At 45.9% G+C, this 15851-nt stretch overlaps 1 protein-coding gene across 2 annotated transcripts in view; it reads right to left on the bottom strand.

The window, feature by feature from the left end:
* Positions 1-3165: 3165 nt before the first annotated feature.
* KIF25 (kinesin family member 25) overlaps positions 3166-15851 on the bottom strand; it is a 46801-nt gene continuing 34115 nt past the window's right edge. For both annotated transcript variants that reach the window (XM_080999817.1, XM_080999816.1), the window contains 4 exons: positions 12725-12879; positions 11955-12158; positions 4740-4895; positions 3166-3445 (listed from right to left, as the gene is read on the bottom strand). In XM_080999817.1, the coding sequence (XP_080855943.1) occupies positions 3288-3445; positions 4740-4895; positions 11955-12158; positions 12725-12879 (673 nt within the window). In that variant the 3' untranslated portion in view covers positions 3166-3287. The remainder of the gene's footprint in view (positions 3446-4739; positions 4896-11954; positions 12159-12724; positions 12880-15851) is intronic.

The following is a 15851-nucleotide window of genomic DNA, read 5'->3' as shown; positions in this document are numbered from 1 at the left end:
TCTTGGACCTTGCCAGGATCCATGGCCAATCCCTTGTCCGACAAGCGGTACCCCAGGAATTCCACCTCCTTGGCATGAAACTGACACTTCTCTAGCTTCACCCACAGCTGATTGGCTTGCAGTCTGCCCAACACTTCCCTGACGTCTTTTACATGCTGCTCCTCAGTCTCTGAATATACTAACACGTCATCTAAGAAGGCCACACAATTCTTGTAAAGCAAAGGCCCCAGGACGTGGTTCATAAATGATTGAAAGCACGCGGAGCCTGCTTGTAGGCCGAAGGGCATAACTAAATATTCAAATGCCCCCAAAGGGGTGAACATGGTGGTTTTCCATTCATCCCCCTTCCTTATTCGTATCAGGTTGTACGCCCCCCTCAGGTCCAGTTTAGTAAAAATCTTTCCCTTCCTGACCCTTGTCAAAATGTCATCAATTCTGGGCATCGGGAAAGTCACTGGTTCTGACACTGCATTTAAGGCCCTGAAGTCCACTACAAGCCTGGGTTTGTCCGTGTTTTTTTTTTGTCCACAAAAAACACTGGGCTGCCCCCCCACCGCCCTGGACTCTCTGATGAACCCTCTCTTCAGGTTCTTGTCAATGAACTCCCTCAGCTCCTGCATCTCTCTGTCTGACATGGCGTACAGCTTGCCTACAGGGAGCTGTGCCCCAGGGAGTAAATTGATTTGACAGTCAAAGGGCCTATGTGGGGGTAGTTTGTCTGCCTCCCTCTCGCTGAAGACGTTGCTCAGGTCGGCGTATTGTTTGGGAACCTTCCCCTTCTCCGTTACTTCCGTCCCTGCTAGAGTGGCTCTGGCCCCTCCTTGAGCCTCCCGCTCTTTGCAGTGTTCTAGACAATGTGCTGACCCAAAGGAGACCACTCTCTGATGCCAGCCCACTAGCGGATCATGTAACGCTAGCCAGCTCATCCCCAAAATAATGGGAGCTCCTCCCAAGGTAGCCACATTAAACGCTATTAGCTCAGTGTGTCTTGCTACCCTCATTATCATTGGGACGGTCTGCTGGCTGACTTCTCCTCCCAGCAGCTCCCTTCCATCGATCGTGGTCACCTGCAAAGGGTTACTTAAAGGGATAGTCTGTATCTGGTGCTCAGCAGCAAACTCCTTACTCATGAAATTGCAGGAGCTGCCTGAGTCCAATAGCGCCTTTATCTTTAGTGGGTGTCCGTTAGGCAGCTCTAGTAACACCTCTATCACTAGGGCGGGTTTAGGAGGTTCCGGCGTGGGCACTTTCACTGCTCTTTGGCCTGGCTGCTGTGCCCCAACGGTGGCAGCCAGGCGTTGGCTTTTACTTGCTCCGGTACCTTTTCCTCCCTCTCCCCAACAGCTCCCGCCATTCCTTGCCATTCCTTTCTTTGGGGGCAGACTCTGGCAAAATGACCTGGCTGTTGGCAGAGATAACATTTCTTGGCGCCCTTTCCCTCCTTCTTCCGCTCTTCACTGGGCTTTGAAACTGCGCGCGCGCGCGCTGTTCCAATTTCCATCGGCTCTCCCGGCGGGAACGGTGGCTCTGGAATCTCTGGAATGCGAAGCTCCCTCCAACGTTCCCCCTTCCCTTCCCGCCTCTCCAAGGCTCTCGCCTCTTGGCGCGCTCCTATGGTCAGCGCTGATTTGGTCAGCTGGTCCATAGACTCCGCCCTGGGCGCCCGGGAAAGTTCATCCTTTACCGCCGAAGCAAGCCCTTTTTCAAAGAGCATTTGAATGGGTTCCGCCGATAGATCCCACCCCAATTTATGGATCAACATGGTAAACTCAGTCCAGTACTCACGCACAGATCGGCTCCCCTGTTTGCACGCCATTAACTGTCTGCGTACCACTCCCTGCTCAATATCGCTGGAAAACATCAAATCCATTGCACGAAAAAACTTCCTCGTATCCTTCAGGATGTCATTGTTTGTTGCCATCAGGGGCCTCACCCAGTCTTTCGCCCCCTTTTCGAGATGCCCAATCACAAAAGCCACCCGCGATTCCTCGTCGGGAAAGTCATCAAACTGCAGATTAAGGGCATATTGCATCTCTGTCCTAAAGGCATGATAGTCCTTGGCCTCCCCCCCAAACTTCTGCACCAATCCTGGCAACTTTCTGGCGAGCGGGGTGGTTTTCCCCTTCTCTGCATCTTGAGCCCTCCTCTCCTCGAGCCTCGCCGTCTGCAGCGCTAGCTGGACCTCCAACGCCCGGTACCTTTCCTCCAGGCTTGGACCCGCTCCAGCTCCTGCTTCTCCGGTTCCGGCTGGGTTGCTCATGATGCCTTCTCCTGCACAAACTGCTCACAGAGACTGTCGGAATGTTGAGATGGGACGATGAGCTGCTTGTGCGTAAAATCCAAGTCCCCCAGAGTTTGGTCAAGTTTGCAAACCTCTGTCTGTAACGGAGCCCCTTAAACATGGCTCTGTCAGTCGCTTGCAGATTCCGACAGTGGTTGCTTTCGGAATTGCTTCCAACATAAAAGCTCCTTAACGGAAACACGTCTTCTGGACTCTCTGCGTGACAGTTTCCGGCGAGGAGTGGGTGTCCCTACAGGAGGTCCTGAAACCTCCCCACTGTTTTCGCTGGAAGTGTCTCGGAGCCATCCCTCCTGCTCACTTTCCCTCAGCTCAGCTCTTCTCCCCCTACTGGTTCCCTCTTCAGCTGCTGAGTCTCTCCCAACCTGTGTGAGCCCTTCCACCTCCCTTCCTTCCGATGGCAGTTCCCTGACAGATATCTCCAACCTGGGTGAATTGTAATTAGAATGGCAGGTGTGATTCAGCATAAGCAATTGTCAAGTGTTGTACACAGGGACAAAAAATCCCAACTTCACATATATACATTTGGGGTCCAAACGGGAAGTGACTGAGCAGGAAAGAGATCTAGGGGTTGTAGCAGCTAGCCTGACTGAATTCTTCATGGTAGATGCCACCCACTGTGCACCGCAATGTGTCTGGCATTCTCTTGTTGCTCTGCTCTGTTAGCTAGCAGCACTAAGTAACAGAGATTTCAGCCGTGGGGGGTTCTGCCCTTGTTTTGCTATTCCAAAATGATTTGCCTTGTAAAACATCATCATCCCACTGCTCTCCCAAAAAGGAATGATAGACATGCTCATCTACCCTTAGTGGTAGCTGTTTGTTAACTCATGCAATTATTCTTGGAACAAAGACACACTGCCAAGCAATTTTAGGGCTTGCCAATATGGAGTGCTTATTTTAACTGGCAGTTTTCAGCTTTATGACAACAAGATACATTTCAGTCTGAGGAACTCATTAATAATGCTTCAATCCACAGGAGTTGTGTTTCTTATTTGGACTTGCTCAGCGCTGGTTGGTTTCTTTTCTTTGCGTGCCCTCTCTGAACTTGCCGTGCGCGAGATCCGAACCCCAGGGTTTGCAGTGACTCTGTGATATACTTTTGGCTGGGGGAGACACACAGCACCACCAGCAACTTCGCATCGCCCCCTAAGAAGAACAAACAAGACATACATATTCACAGATTTTTTTTTTCAATAAATTGCAAAGTGAATCTTGTCCATTTCACAAGGCAAAGCATTTATTTAGGGTAGGGTTGGAAGGGCTAAATAAACACTAATTTTAAGTAAGCTGCTGTGCAAGGCCATAATCTAACTCTGGCATGATTATCTATGTGAATCCCAATGTAAGAAGTGCACCCACCCTTTTATTTTTACGTGTTTCTAGTTGGAAGATGACTGAAATGGCTAGCAGGCCAGCCACAATGGCATGCACAGAAAACGACTGCCTTTGAGGAAGAAGATTCCAGGGGCAGAACAATATCGGCGTATGCAGAAACAAAGGCAGCTCTTTCATATCTATATGACTGTATTTGTAGGTGTCTGCATCTGCAGGGGAGTGTTGGCAGAAGAGATAGTAAGGTTTGTGAGAAAATTGTACACCTCCGAATCAGAGTGCAAAGATTAAATTCCAGGGGCCTCGTAATGGAAGCCGTAGACCTAGTGGAAATTGCTGGGTTGTGTCTTTTAATAAGGCTGGTCCCACAAATGGTGTGGGCAGGGGAAATAGCAGCTTAAGTATAAAGTTAAATTAAAAACTTTGCTGGATTTAAGGAACATGCCAATGGCGACACTCTTTCAAAAGTTTGAGTGAACCCAGGTTTCCTGATAATCACATTTTAAATTTGAGAGGACGCTTTTCATTGTGTTCTCACCTCATGAAATTATAAATTTATTCATAATTTCACATTTTCCAGGAGCAGGATAGAAAAAACATATATGCCTAGTAATGAAAGGTGGTTACACATGCACATCTCAGTTCACACAAACACTGTTTTGGGCTTGTTTCAACCTGAGTATACTTCAGTCCTTTTCTCAGTTCAACTTCTTTTGCCTAATTAAGGACTTGTGCACAAGATAAAGAACCAGCCAAATAGATAGAATATGCATATGCTAATTTTTGGCATGTGTGGAAAGGCTTCCATGTCTTTAGTAGGTACCAAACAGGTAAACCTTCAACAGGTGCAGCTTTTCTCCTCATTGCAATGCAATGGTGGACAAATTTTTACCTATTGAATGCATGCTTGCTGCATAGCTGCCAAAGTTGAAGAGTCATGCTTAAGCAGGGGGGAAAGCACACCCCAAAGCCAGAAGACGTCTGACTCAGCATCCTGTTTTATCACCATCTGGGTTTCTTGAATTTAAGATCAAGGTGAGAAATATCTCACACAGATGAATTTCAAACTGAATGGAAGAAAGGCTGAATGCAGGCCAGCTCTCCTCACCTATGGAATCCTGAAGTAAGTGGGTAAGTTTGCTGTTTCGATATGGCACATGAGAGCGCTGTTCTGATATGGCTCCAAGCACATCGGCCAAAGCAGACAAGCTGCGGTTAATGAAGGATGTCTCTCTCAGGACTGACCCGGTCACACCAGACATGCCTAGTGCACAGGAAAAGAAAACAGAGCAGTGAGAACGAGCACAACTCCATGCTTCCAGACACCTGGATATACAGTACACTTCTCATACAGAGGTTCTCATTACTTTTTGAAGTGTTTCTACCAGGTCAACTTCATTTTATTTTAATACATTCACAAGGGGTGAAAGTTGGCACTGACAACATGGGACAAACCCACTTAAAATAAAACAAAACCTGTTTCAGCTGAATTGACCTTTCCCTCCCACAACCTACAGGGATACCTGAGGACCATTTTTCCTGAGGGGAGGAATTACAGATATGGAAAGAAAAGACAGACAAGCTTAGAGAGCCACTCACAATCCAGCTCAGACTTCCTCAAACTCGGCCCTCCAGATGTTTTGAGACTACAATTCCCATCATCCCTGACCACTGGTCCTGCTAGCTAGGGATCATGGGAGTTGTAGGCCAAAAAGATCTGGAGGGACGAGTTTGAGGAAGCCTAATCTAGCTTATAGTGTTTCTGCCGAGGTCTTTCCCTCCCCTACTGAAGGAGGAGATCTAGCTTTCAAAAAATACACTACAAATCAATAAACTTTCCCTTCTTTTTTTTTAAAAAGGTTTTGTAGTCATTGCATTTTTTTGCTGTTTTATTATGAAATTTTAATTAATATTTTTAAACGCTTTTTTATAAGTCGCCTTATGATGTTCACCTGAAAAGTGTCATGTATACATCTTAAATAAATAATAAACCAATGTTGACTCTGATAAGACATGTATACCAGTCTCAAAAGTTGTTGATAATAATAATAATAATAATAAATTTTATTTATATCCCGCCCTCCCCAGCCGAAGCCGGGCTCAGGGCGGCTAACAACAATCAAATAATCAAAAAATCAAATAATCACACAATCTAAAAATATTTCATTATAAAAATTAATTAAATCAAATTGATGGCAACCAATTAAGCAAAGTTCTGTGCAGGTTGCCAGAGGAGGGAGTCAGGCTGCGCCCTGATCAAAGGCCTGGCGGAACAACTCTGTCTTGCAGGCCCTGCGGAAAGATGTCAAGTCCCGCAGGGCCCTAGTCTCTTGTGACAGAGCATTCCACCAGATTGGAGCCGCAGCCGAGAAGGCCCTGGCTCTAGTTGAGGCCAGCCTAACCTCTCTGAGGCCTGGGACCTTGAGGATGTTATTATTTGCAGACCGTAGGTTTCTCTGTGGGGCATACCAGGAGAGGCGGTCCCGTAGGTACGAGGGTCCTAGGCCGTATAGGGCTTTAAAGGTTAAAACCAGCACCTTAAACCTGATCCTGTACTCCACCGGGAGCCAGTGCAGCTGGTATAGTACCGGATGAATGTGATCTCGCAGCGAAGACCCCATAAGGAGTCTCGCCGCGGCATTCTGCACCCGCTGGAGTTTCTGGGTCAGTCTCAAGGGCAGCCCCACGTAGAGCGAGTTACAATAATCCAGTCTGGAGGTGACCGTCGCATGGATCACAGTGGCTAGGTCAGGGCGAGAGAGGTAAGGAGCCAACTGCTTAGCTTGGCGGAGATGAAAAAATGCCGCCTTTGTTATAGCTGTAATCTGCGCCTCCATAGAAAGGGAGGTATCGAAGATTACACCCAAACTCTTAACGGACGGTGCTGGCACTAATTGCACCCCCGCAAGAGATGGGAGTTGCCCCCTCAATCCCATATCGTCCCGCCCCAGCCAGAGGACCTCTGTCTTCGAAGGATTTAACTTCAACCGGCTCCCACGTAACCATCCAGCCACAGCTTCCAGACATCTGGTCAGTGTGTCTGGGGCCGAGTCAGGATGGCCATCCATCAACAGATAGAGTTGGGTGTCATCAGCATACTGATGGCAACCCAGCCCAAAACTCCGGACAAGCTGGGCGAGGGGGCGCATAAAGATGTTAAAAAGCATCGGGGAGAGAATCGCACCCTGAGGCACTCCACACACCAAGGAGTGGCGCGATGACAATTCCCCCCCAAGCGCCACCCTCTGTCCCCGACCAGAGAGAAACGAGCGCAGCCATTGAAGGACTGTGCCCTGGATCCCCACGTCGGCAAGGCGGTGGTCCAGGAGTTCGTGATCGACCATGTCAAAGGCTGCTGACAGATCTAGAAGAATCAGCAGCCCCGACCCACCTCGATCCAGCTGCCTGCGGAGATCATCTGTTAGGGCGACCAGAGCCGTCTCGGTCCCATGACCAGCGCGGAAGCCGGACTGGAATGGATCCAAAGCAGATGTTTCATCCAGAAACCTACCAAGCTGTTCAGCAACCGCTCTCTCAATCACCTTACCCAGGAATGGAAGATTCGAGACCGGGCGGTAATTGGATAGATCTGAGGGATCTAATGATGTTTTCTTTAAGAGCGGACGCACCACTGCCTCCTTCAGTTCCCCTGGGAATATCCCGGTGCCAAGGGACAGATTGATAATATCCCCCAGGGGGGCCCGCACCTCGTCTGGACACGCTCTAATCAGCCATGACGGGCACGGGTCAAGAGGACAGGTGGTGGGCTTTCCAGCTTGGAGGAATCTGTCCACATCGGCTGGAGATATCCGGTCAAAGTGGTCCAATACTGGACCCGAGGACAGTCGAGGGGCCTCCAGTTCCTTTATTGTATCCAAATTGGCAGGGAGGTCATGGCGGAGCAACAGGACCTTTTCCGCAAAAAAGCTCGCAAATGCCTCACAGCTGTGTGTCAGATTGTTATTTAAATTTGGCTGTCCTTCAAGGGACGTTAAAGACCGAATTATACTAAATAATTGCGCCGGGCGAGAGCTAGCGGATGCAATGGAGGCCGAGAAGTAACACTTCTTAGCGGCCTTCACTGCCATCTCATAGGTTTTCATAAAAACCCTATAAGATGTTCTTGAGGCTCCGTCACGGGCACCCCGCCATACTCGCTCTAGCCGTCTGAGGTCCCGCTTCATTTTCCGAAGCTCCTCGGTAAACCAGGGAGCCCGGTTTCTGCGGGGTCGCAGAGGGCGCTTAGGTGCGATCTCATCGATGGCTGCCAGGAGCTGGGTATTCCAGCCCTCAACAAGCTCAGTCAATGAGTCGCCAGGGGGAGCAAGGTCCCGCAAGGCTTGACGGAATCTATCAGGGTCCATCAGCCTCTGCGGGCGAGCCCAAATCGGCTCGCCACCTAAGCAGGGTGGGGGTGGAAAGTCAATCCTGGCTTTCAGAGCGTAGTGATCAGACCATGGCACCTTCATCGAAGGAGACATGATCACATCTATACCGGCGCCAAAGATCAAATCCAGCGTGTGGCCTGCTTGATGTGTGGGGCCCGAAACAAACTGGGAGAGCCCTAGTGTCGCCATGGAAGACACCAGGTCCAGAGCCTGTGAGGAGGGAGTGGCATCAGCGTGGAAGTTGAAGTCTCCCAATACCAATAGGTTAGGGAACTCCAAGGCCCAGCCGGCCACTGCCTCCAGCAGGCCTGACAGGGTGGCTGATGGTGCGCTAGGTGGCTGGTACACCAGCCAGACAGCCAAGCTCTCCTCGGAGCCCCACACTAGGCCAACACATTCAATGCCGGGGATCGATGGCGAAGGTAGAGCCCTGAAAGAACAATCTTCCCGGATTAATACTGCCACCCCTCCCCCCCGGCCCACAGTCCGTGACTGGTGGAGGACGGAGAAACCCGGGGGCGCCATCTCTCGTAAGGTAACAGTTACCCCTTCGCGCACCCAGGTCTCCGTCACACAAGCCAGGTCGACCCCCTGCGAGGTAAAGAAATCTCGCAGGGTAGCGGTTTTGTTGCCTATAGACCTGGCATTGCACAGCACCAGTGAAGGAGGTGAGTACTCCTTGCTCACCCTACCCTCGTCTCTCGGGATGGGGCGCAGATTGGAAGGGGTACGAGCATATCCGTATCTCGATCCCCTTCGCCTATAACATCTGCCCCCACCGCCATACCTCCCTCGCCCCTCCACGGTAGCAATCCCAAGCCTCATACTAACCTCCATTTACCAAATAGAAAGCAAAACAACCTAAAACAATTATGCCCAAACAAAACCAATCCCCACCCCACTCAATGTTCAACCCCAAAAACAAAACAAGACGGAAGAAACAAAAATACATAGATAAAAACCACCATTCATGGTGGTACAACAAAGTAAACAATAAAAGCACCTTTAAAACACCTTAAAATATACATAAACATCTTTGACATTTGCTGCAGATAATGAAATAATATAATATTATAAAAACAACAACCCCCATTTAAGGTGCTGCAAATTAAAAGCAATTAAAGCATTTAAAACCAATTAAAAATGATGACCCATTAAAATTAAATACAGTGGTACCTCGGGTTACAGATGCTTCAGGTTACATACGCTTCAGCTTACAGACTCCACTAACCCAGAAATAGTACCTTGGGTTAAGAACTTTGCTTCAGGATGAGAACAGAAATCGTGCTCCGGCGGCGCGGCAGCAGCAGGAGGCCCCATTAGCTAAAGTGGTGCTTCAGGTTAAGAACAGTTTCAGGTTAAGAACGGACCTCCAGAATGAATTAAGTTCTTAACCTGAGGTACCACTGTAGTCTAAATGGAAAAGCTGATGTGATTTTATCCAAGCAAAAAAATGTCTTCCAGAAATTGAGCAGAGTTTAGGCTACAATTCTAAACCCATTTACTTGGGAGTGAGTCCCACTGAACACAGATGGATTTAATTTTGAATAAACATTCTTAGGATTGTGGTGTTAACCTATTTATTATGTAAAATATTAGCGGAGACAAATTGGCGATAATCACTGCAGTTCATTAATGATGCCGAGTGGTGCCACCTGGAGATCTGGTCTTTCAAAAGAACAGACCAACAAATGGTTGCCCTCAAGAAGCAGTGGAAACATCACAGGATTGCTCAACTGTATATTGGCTAAAAGGGAGGGAAGTAGAAGAAAGCTTTAACACCCACAACAAATAATATGTGTATCTTTTAATAGTTGTTTTTTTTTTTTTAATGTGACCAGTGAAAAGAACTCTTGGCAGCAACGTAAAGAGCTCTTTCATAACATAGGTTCAGTTTTCAAAACATTATTTCGGGAATGTTGCATTTGACTGAGAGGCTTTTCTTGGTAAGGAAGCTTGTCCTTTAGGAAATAAATAATCAGGTTTCTGAAAGGACTGCGTTTGAAGAGGAAGAAAGCATGGGAGGAGGGGGGAGGGAGCCAAAGAAAACAGGAAATTGCTTACAGGATGCATCAACATCCCTCCTGGTATTGTTTTTCATAAGGAGGCTGAAGAAGCCACACTGAATTATGTTGATCTGGACAAATATTTGATGTATTTAAATCATTTGTGAGCTTTAAATTGCAGGCATTCCTAGGTGGTTTAGCACCAGAAAGGTAATACCTATTAAGCAGCAGCCTGAACAAACTTTGTGCTGAACTGTGACTGTGCATCAAGGTAGGAGGGGAACTGGGGAATTCAGGCCCCTCTTAACAGCTATGTCACCGAGTGCCCCCTTTGCTTATTGTAATGGTATGGGGTTGCTCGTGCGTAAGTTGCCGCCTCTCCTGGCTATGTTGCCTTGTTAAACCTTTCTGTCTGGACAGCCCTTCAATTCGTGGCTGCCTCAGTCGCTAGCAGAATCCGTCAGTGGGCGTTTCTTAAACCTTTTCCAACATAAAAGTTGTTTGACACCCAGTCTCCTCCTACTTTCTCTGCGCGGAAGTCTTCTGCGCAGGGAGGGCGTGGGTAGCGGAGGACCAGTGCTCTCCCCGCTGGTGTCCGGTGAAGAGTCTGGGAGCCCTCTCACCGATTCCCCCATCAGCCCCTCCTTATCCCTGGTGTTGCACTGAATTGCTTCCCCATCTGCTGAGCTGCCTCTCTCCCTGCTGGGCCCTTCTCCAGCATCATCAGAGAGCCTTCCCTCCACCTCTAGCTCCGATGTCAGTTCCCTGACACTTATGCTCCAAGATCAGTGACGGTCAGGAGCTGGGCCTTAAATTTAGGCAAAACAACAGTATAATGCAATACCGATCAAAAATTAAAATTAATGGCTACTCTTTTTTAAACAACAACAACAACTGCTAAGGCCTTTTGGCACTAGAAAGTTTTTGAAAGATGCCTGAAAGTCAAAAGTGAGGATGCCTGCAGCATCTCTATTCAAAGAGTATATGGCGTGCATTATTGCTAATGGACAAAGTAAATGCCCCTTTGCTCCAAAACTACCCAAGAAAGCTCATTGTATTGCAGGGGTTGGGAACTGAATCTGACTGTGGGCCAGATACTTAGCTGCCCCGAGGATCAAATCTGACAGGTGTGTGGTTGCACCCATCACCTGATGCCATAATGATATCAGGTGACTGACACCTGTCAGTTGAACAGTGCTAAGAGCAACATCTTCTGAATATGCGATTTCAGTGCCAATTAGCTTATTGGTGTTGGGGGCAAAGCTTCAAAGATGCCTTGAAGGCCATGGAGAGGGGAGAATCCATCTTAAAAATGGATTATTTCCTCCTCCATTGTTTGAATACAAAACACTTCCTCTAGAGACAGAAACTGCTACAAATTTTCATGCAATACGTCACTGGTATTTGGTAAATTACTAACTAAATACTCAATTTAGGAGGGGTGGGGAGCACTCAAGGAATATTTGGTACTAGGGCCTCTACCCAGACCAGCTTTTAAAGATCAGGAAAGAGGGCATCAGTGGATTCTAGGAAAAATGAAAGAGGGGGAGTTAAAAGGCAAATGGATGACTCTGGTGTGATATGGGATGCACCAAAACACAACGGTAATTTAGCAAAAGATCAGAAAGATTGTAACTAAATAAAACCTTGAAGGTATGTCAAAGTTTTGGAGCCCTGCTTGGGAGCTCTGTAGCTGTTATTTGCAGGCTAAGCACTTTATGGATCTCAAGTAACCAGTCCACACTCAACAGGCACACGGACCTGACAGTAACAGTTTAACCAGATCCATTTCAGATGTGGTCCTTGGAGCGGAATATGTTGTCCACAGCTTCTACATGAACTAGCTAAATTTACTCAATGCAAACCGATCCCAAGGTAGGTTTCCACCTTCACAAGTGTGGAAATGTTTTGTCCCAAAGGCTACTTTACCAGCACATTCACTGCCAGCCAAATCCACCAGCTGCAGTTTCGTTCTCATTCGCTTAAGTTTTTCTGTAGATTCATTGAAAAACAGCGTCGGAGAAGAAGCTCTAGAAGGAAGGGAGGGCTTGTCATCTTTCACTGAGCAAGGAGAAGTGAGGAAATGTTTTCTACCCATCTTTGGACTCAAACGGTCACCTGCCCAAGGAGTTGCTGGGTGAAGGAAAGAAAAATAATGAGAAAAGTTTATTTCTGACTCCACAGAAGCAAAGTAAGACATGCAGGAGGGGTGGGGAATCTGTTCAGTTCAGTTTCTGGGTTAGGACTAAGGGTGGATCCAGTAATCATAACAGTTTATAATATTATTTTATTATAGTTCAATTTTTGTGATGGAATTCTATAGAAATGAGCTGTCTAGGCCTTTGACTAGAAGAGGAGGGGTATAAATTTAACAAACCTAACTTAAAACTGGAAAAGCAGGAGTCATGAGATGTACACTATACAATGTAGTGTATAGCTAGGAAGGAGCACCCACATGTTAGTCCCAGAATTTCTCCTAACCAGTGGCTCTCAGGTTTTTCTGCAGCTTGAATTTAAATAATAGGAAATGGTTGCAGCGAGTTTCAGATTGGAATTCAATGTCAGCATTAAAGCAGACTAGCCAATTACATTTCTGATCTGGTTGAAAGGCTAGATATGAAGTAAAAGCAAAGCAAATACTTTGTTTGGTAGTGGCTTCCATGACAATCCTAGAGGTATTCTAGAAACAGGCAACTTACCCAAGTTATCCTCTGAGTCAGCCTTTGTGGTTACTGTCAAGGTTATCACAAGATGAGAACGCGAGGAATGAGCGTGCACAAGTGTCGGGTGTTTGACTCTCAGTTGTAAGCCCTTATTAACTAGTTCCAAAAACTCCACAGCATCTTCAACAGGCCTTACAAAACAAAACATTTTTGCAGGATTTTTAAAAATGCTGCAATTTAAGCATGAGTACAGATCTGCTCACTTCCCCTGGAGTCTCATATTGTCCTAAATATTGTTTCCATTTCCCCACCACCACCTAAAGCATCTGTACTAAAACTGCATATTTTATATGGTGCATTTGTAAAACAACTAAGTTATTAAGATACAGGGGTCAATTTTATACCTTGATGCTTTGATTTAAATTGTAACAATCATGGTCAATGATAAACAACATCTGGGTAACTATGAATAACATTTTGACAGTTTTAGGTGTCAATCTTGAATACTTTCATTGTCCATCAAGACACTATAGTTTTGTACAACTGTGATTTAGATTAATAACAGTGGAACCATCTTTTGCAACACAAATTCTGAGGACATTCCTCCAAGAGTATTCATTTAATTTAACCAAGAACAGGATGAGGAAATCCAGATCTGAGAAGCTCAAAAGGAAGAACATGCCACACAAAAAAACCATTTCTGAATCTAAGATGAATGAATGTATGCATTCAAAAGAAATCTCAGGATTTCTGTTCGTCCTGGGAACCTGGCACAGAGAGAGATTAAAGGTGAAACAGACGTCGCTAAACATGCAAAAACAATTGCAGTGCGCGGTTCATCTTGTTTCCTCCCTGCTTTGAATTATGCACAGCACCTCCAACTGAAATGCAGGGTTTAACAGGAATTGTGAAACAACCTAATTATATGGAGACTGTCGGCTGTTAAAAAAATATAATATTGTATGATGTGTTGCCAGCTACAAACTAGCATCTCAGTCTGGAGAGAGCATCACTCTTCTGTCATGGATGCCAACCCAAATAAAACTGGTCAGATTTTTCTCATCACTTTTTCTGACTTCGCCTTAGTTAGATTTGTTTCCTAAACTAATTTTTCCTAAGTACTAGTTACAGGTAGGTAGTCGTGTTGGTCTGCCGTAGTCGAAACAAAATGAAATAATTCCTTCCAGTAGCACCTTAGAGACCAACTAAGTTTGCTATTGGCATGAGCTTTCATGTGCATGGTATCTGAAGAAGTGTACATGCACATGAAAGCTTAAACAGCCTCGGTCCAGTATACTTGAAGGAGCGTCTCCACCCCCATCGTTATGCCTGGACGCTGAGGTCCAGCGCCGAGGGCCTTCTGGCGGTTCCCTCATTGCGAGAAGCAAAGCTACAGGGAACCAGGCAGAGGGCCTTCTTGGTAGTGGCGCCCGCCCTGTGGAACGCCCTTTCAGCAGATGTCAAAGCGATAAACAGCTACCTGACATTCAGAAGACATCTTAAGGCAGCCCTGTTCAGGAAGTTTTTAATGTGTGATATTTTACTGTATTTTTGGTTTCTATGGAAGCCGCCCAGAGTGGCTGGGGAGGCCCAGCCAGATGGGCGGGGTATAAATAATAAATTATTATTATTATTATTATTATTATTATTATTATTATTATACGAATAACAAACTTAGTTGGTCTCTAAGGTGCTACTAGAAGGAATTCTTTTATTTTTTCCCCTATGTAGTGAGACTTAGCTATTCATATGTCCCAAATATCATCTGAATACCTAATAATACCCAAGAAGGAAGAAATGTCATTGAGAAACTGACAGCACACCAACATTTAGAAAGAGAAATTCTATGTTTTTAACAGAATTTCATTTTTTCTCAAGGGAAGGAAGACGGGAGGAAGACCCTCCTCTGAGGAAGTCAGCGTCCTATTTTCATTTCTGGAGGTGCCTTTCCCCTCAACTCTCAGACACTTCCGTCTAAGGGTGCTGCAGACAGTTGCCTGCATGCAAAATCAGCAGCTTGAAGACAGCATGAAAAGCATCTGCCACATGGGGTGGGAGACGGCTGCAAGTTTAGTTTCTGAGGAGTTACATTCTGGGTCCACATGGGAGTCAAATGGGACTCAATACCCATTGATTGGTATTACAGATTGCTCAATCTATAAAAGAAAGAACTGGCTCTTATTTCAAAGGCAGCTCCCTTTCACCATGGTGGCAAACGTTCGCTCAGAGGGAAGGTACTCAAAGGCTAAACGCAAAGAAAAGCACCCACCTGCTTTGCATAGCCAAAAAAAACCAAACAGCATCTTTGGTTCCCACCAGATATCAACATGCTATTTCTATAATCAGGTTAGGAGAATGTAACCAATATGGTAGCCTATGTGCCAGAAGGTTTCAAGAGCAAATTCCCAGTGTGCAATGTCTCCGAAGGAAAAGCACAACCATTCTTCCTTGGCTATAGATGAAACACTACTCAAAACCCCCATAACTTACTTTCGACTCTTTAGAGTAAGGGTGGCCAATCACCATGGTTCCCTTATTTTGTTTTGATTTGTCTTTCATTTTCCAGCTTTTTTTGTATAAATACTTAATATTATGTGTTTATTAATGTTTTCCCTAAATGCATTGAATTTAAGACACATTTTTTATACATCTAGCAGGATGGTGTATATACATATAGAGAGAGAGTGTGTGTCTTGGACACATAAACGTTTCTATAAAAGGAGCTTTCTCTTCCCTGAAATTTCTAAAAACTGCATAATAAAAAAGTGCAATAAAAGCAAAGCCTCCCAAACAATGGGAAGAAAAAGGGGATCTTATGCTTGCCAGTTTTCTACCACATGACACATATTCCAGCTTGCAGCAGATTTCTCTCTCGCTAAATCGCAGGACAAGGATGACTCAAGAGTGATACTACAGGCCTCAAGATTTAAAATACAAGCCATGAATTTCTTGGAGAGAAAGCATGGGCAATGGATTGTAGGAGGATCACAGAAGTTGAATACTTTAGTTAATTGACCTATGGCTGTGTGGAACTGGGGTAGGTCAATTTGGTGAGAAAGATGATAAATAAGACTTTGGGAATCTATTACTTTGGTAAATTAGTTTTATCAAACGGCAACTACCATCTTTCCTCATAATACACAAAATATAGGCTACAGTCACT

The sequence above is a fragment of the Podarcis pityusensis genome, assembly GCF_964106645.2.
Source record: "Podarcis pityusensis genome assembly, chromosome: 3".
NCBI lineage: Eukaryota > Metazoa > Chordata > Lepidosauria > Squamata > Lacertidae > Podarcis > Podarcis pityusensis.
This window is presented reverse-complemented; position numbering and strand designations above follow the sequence as displayed.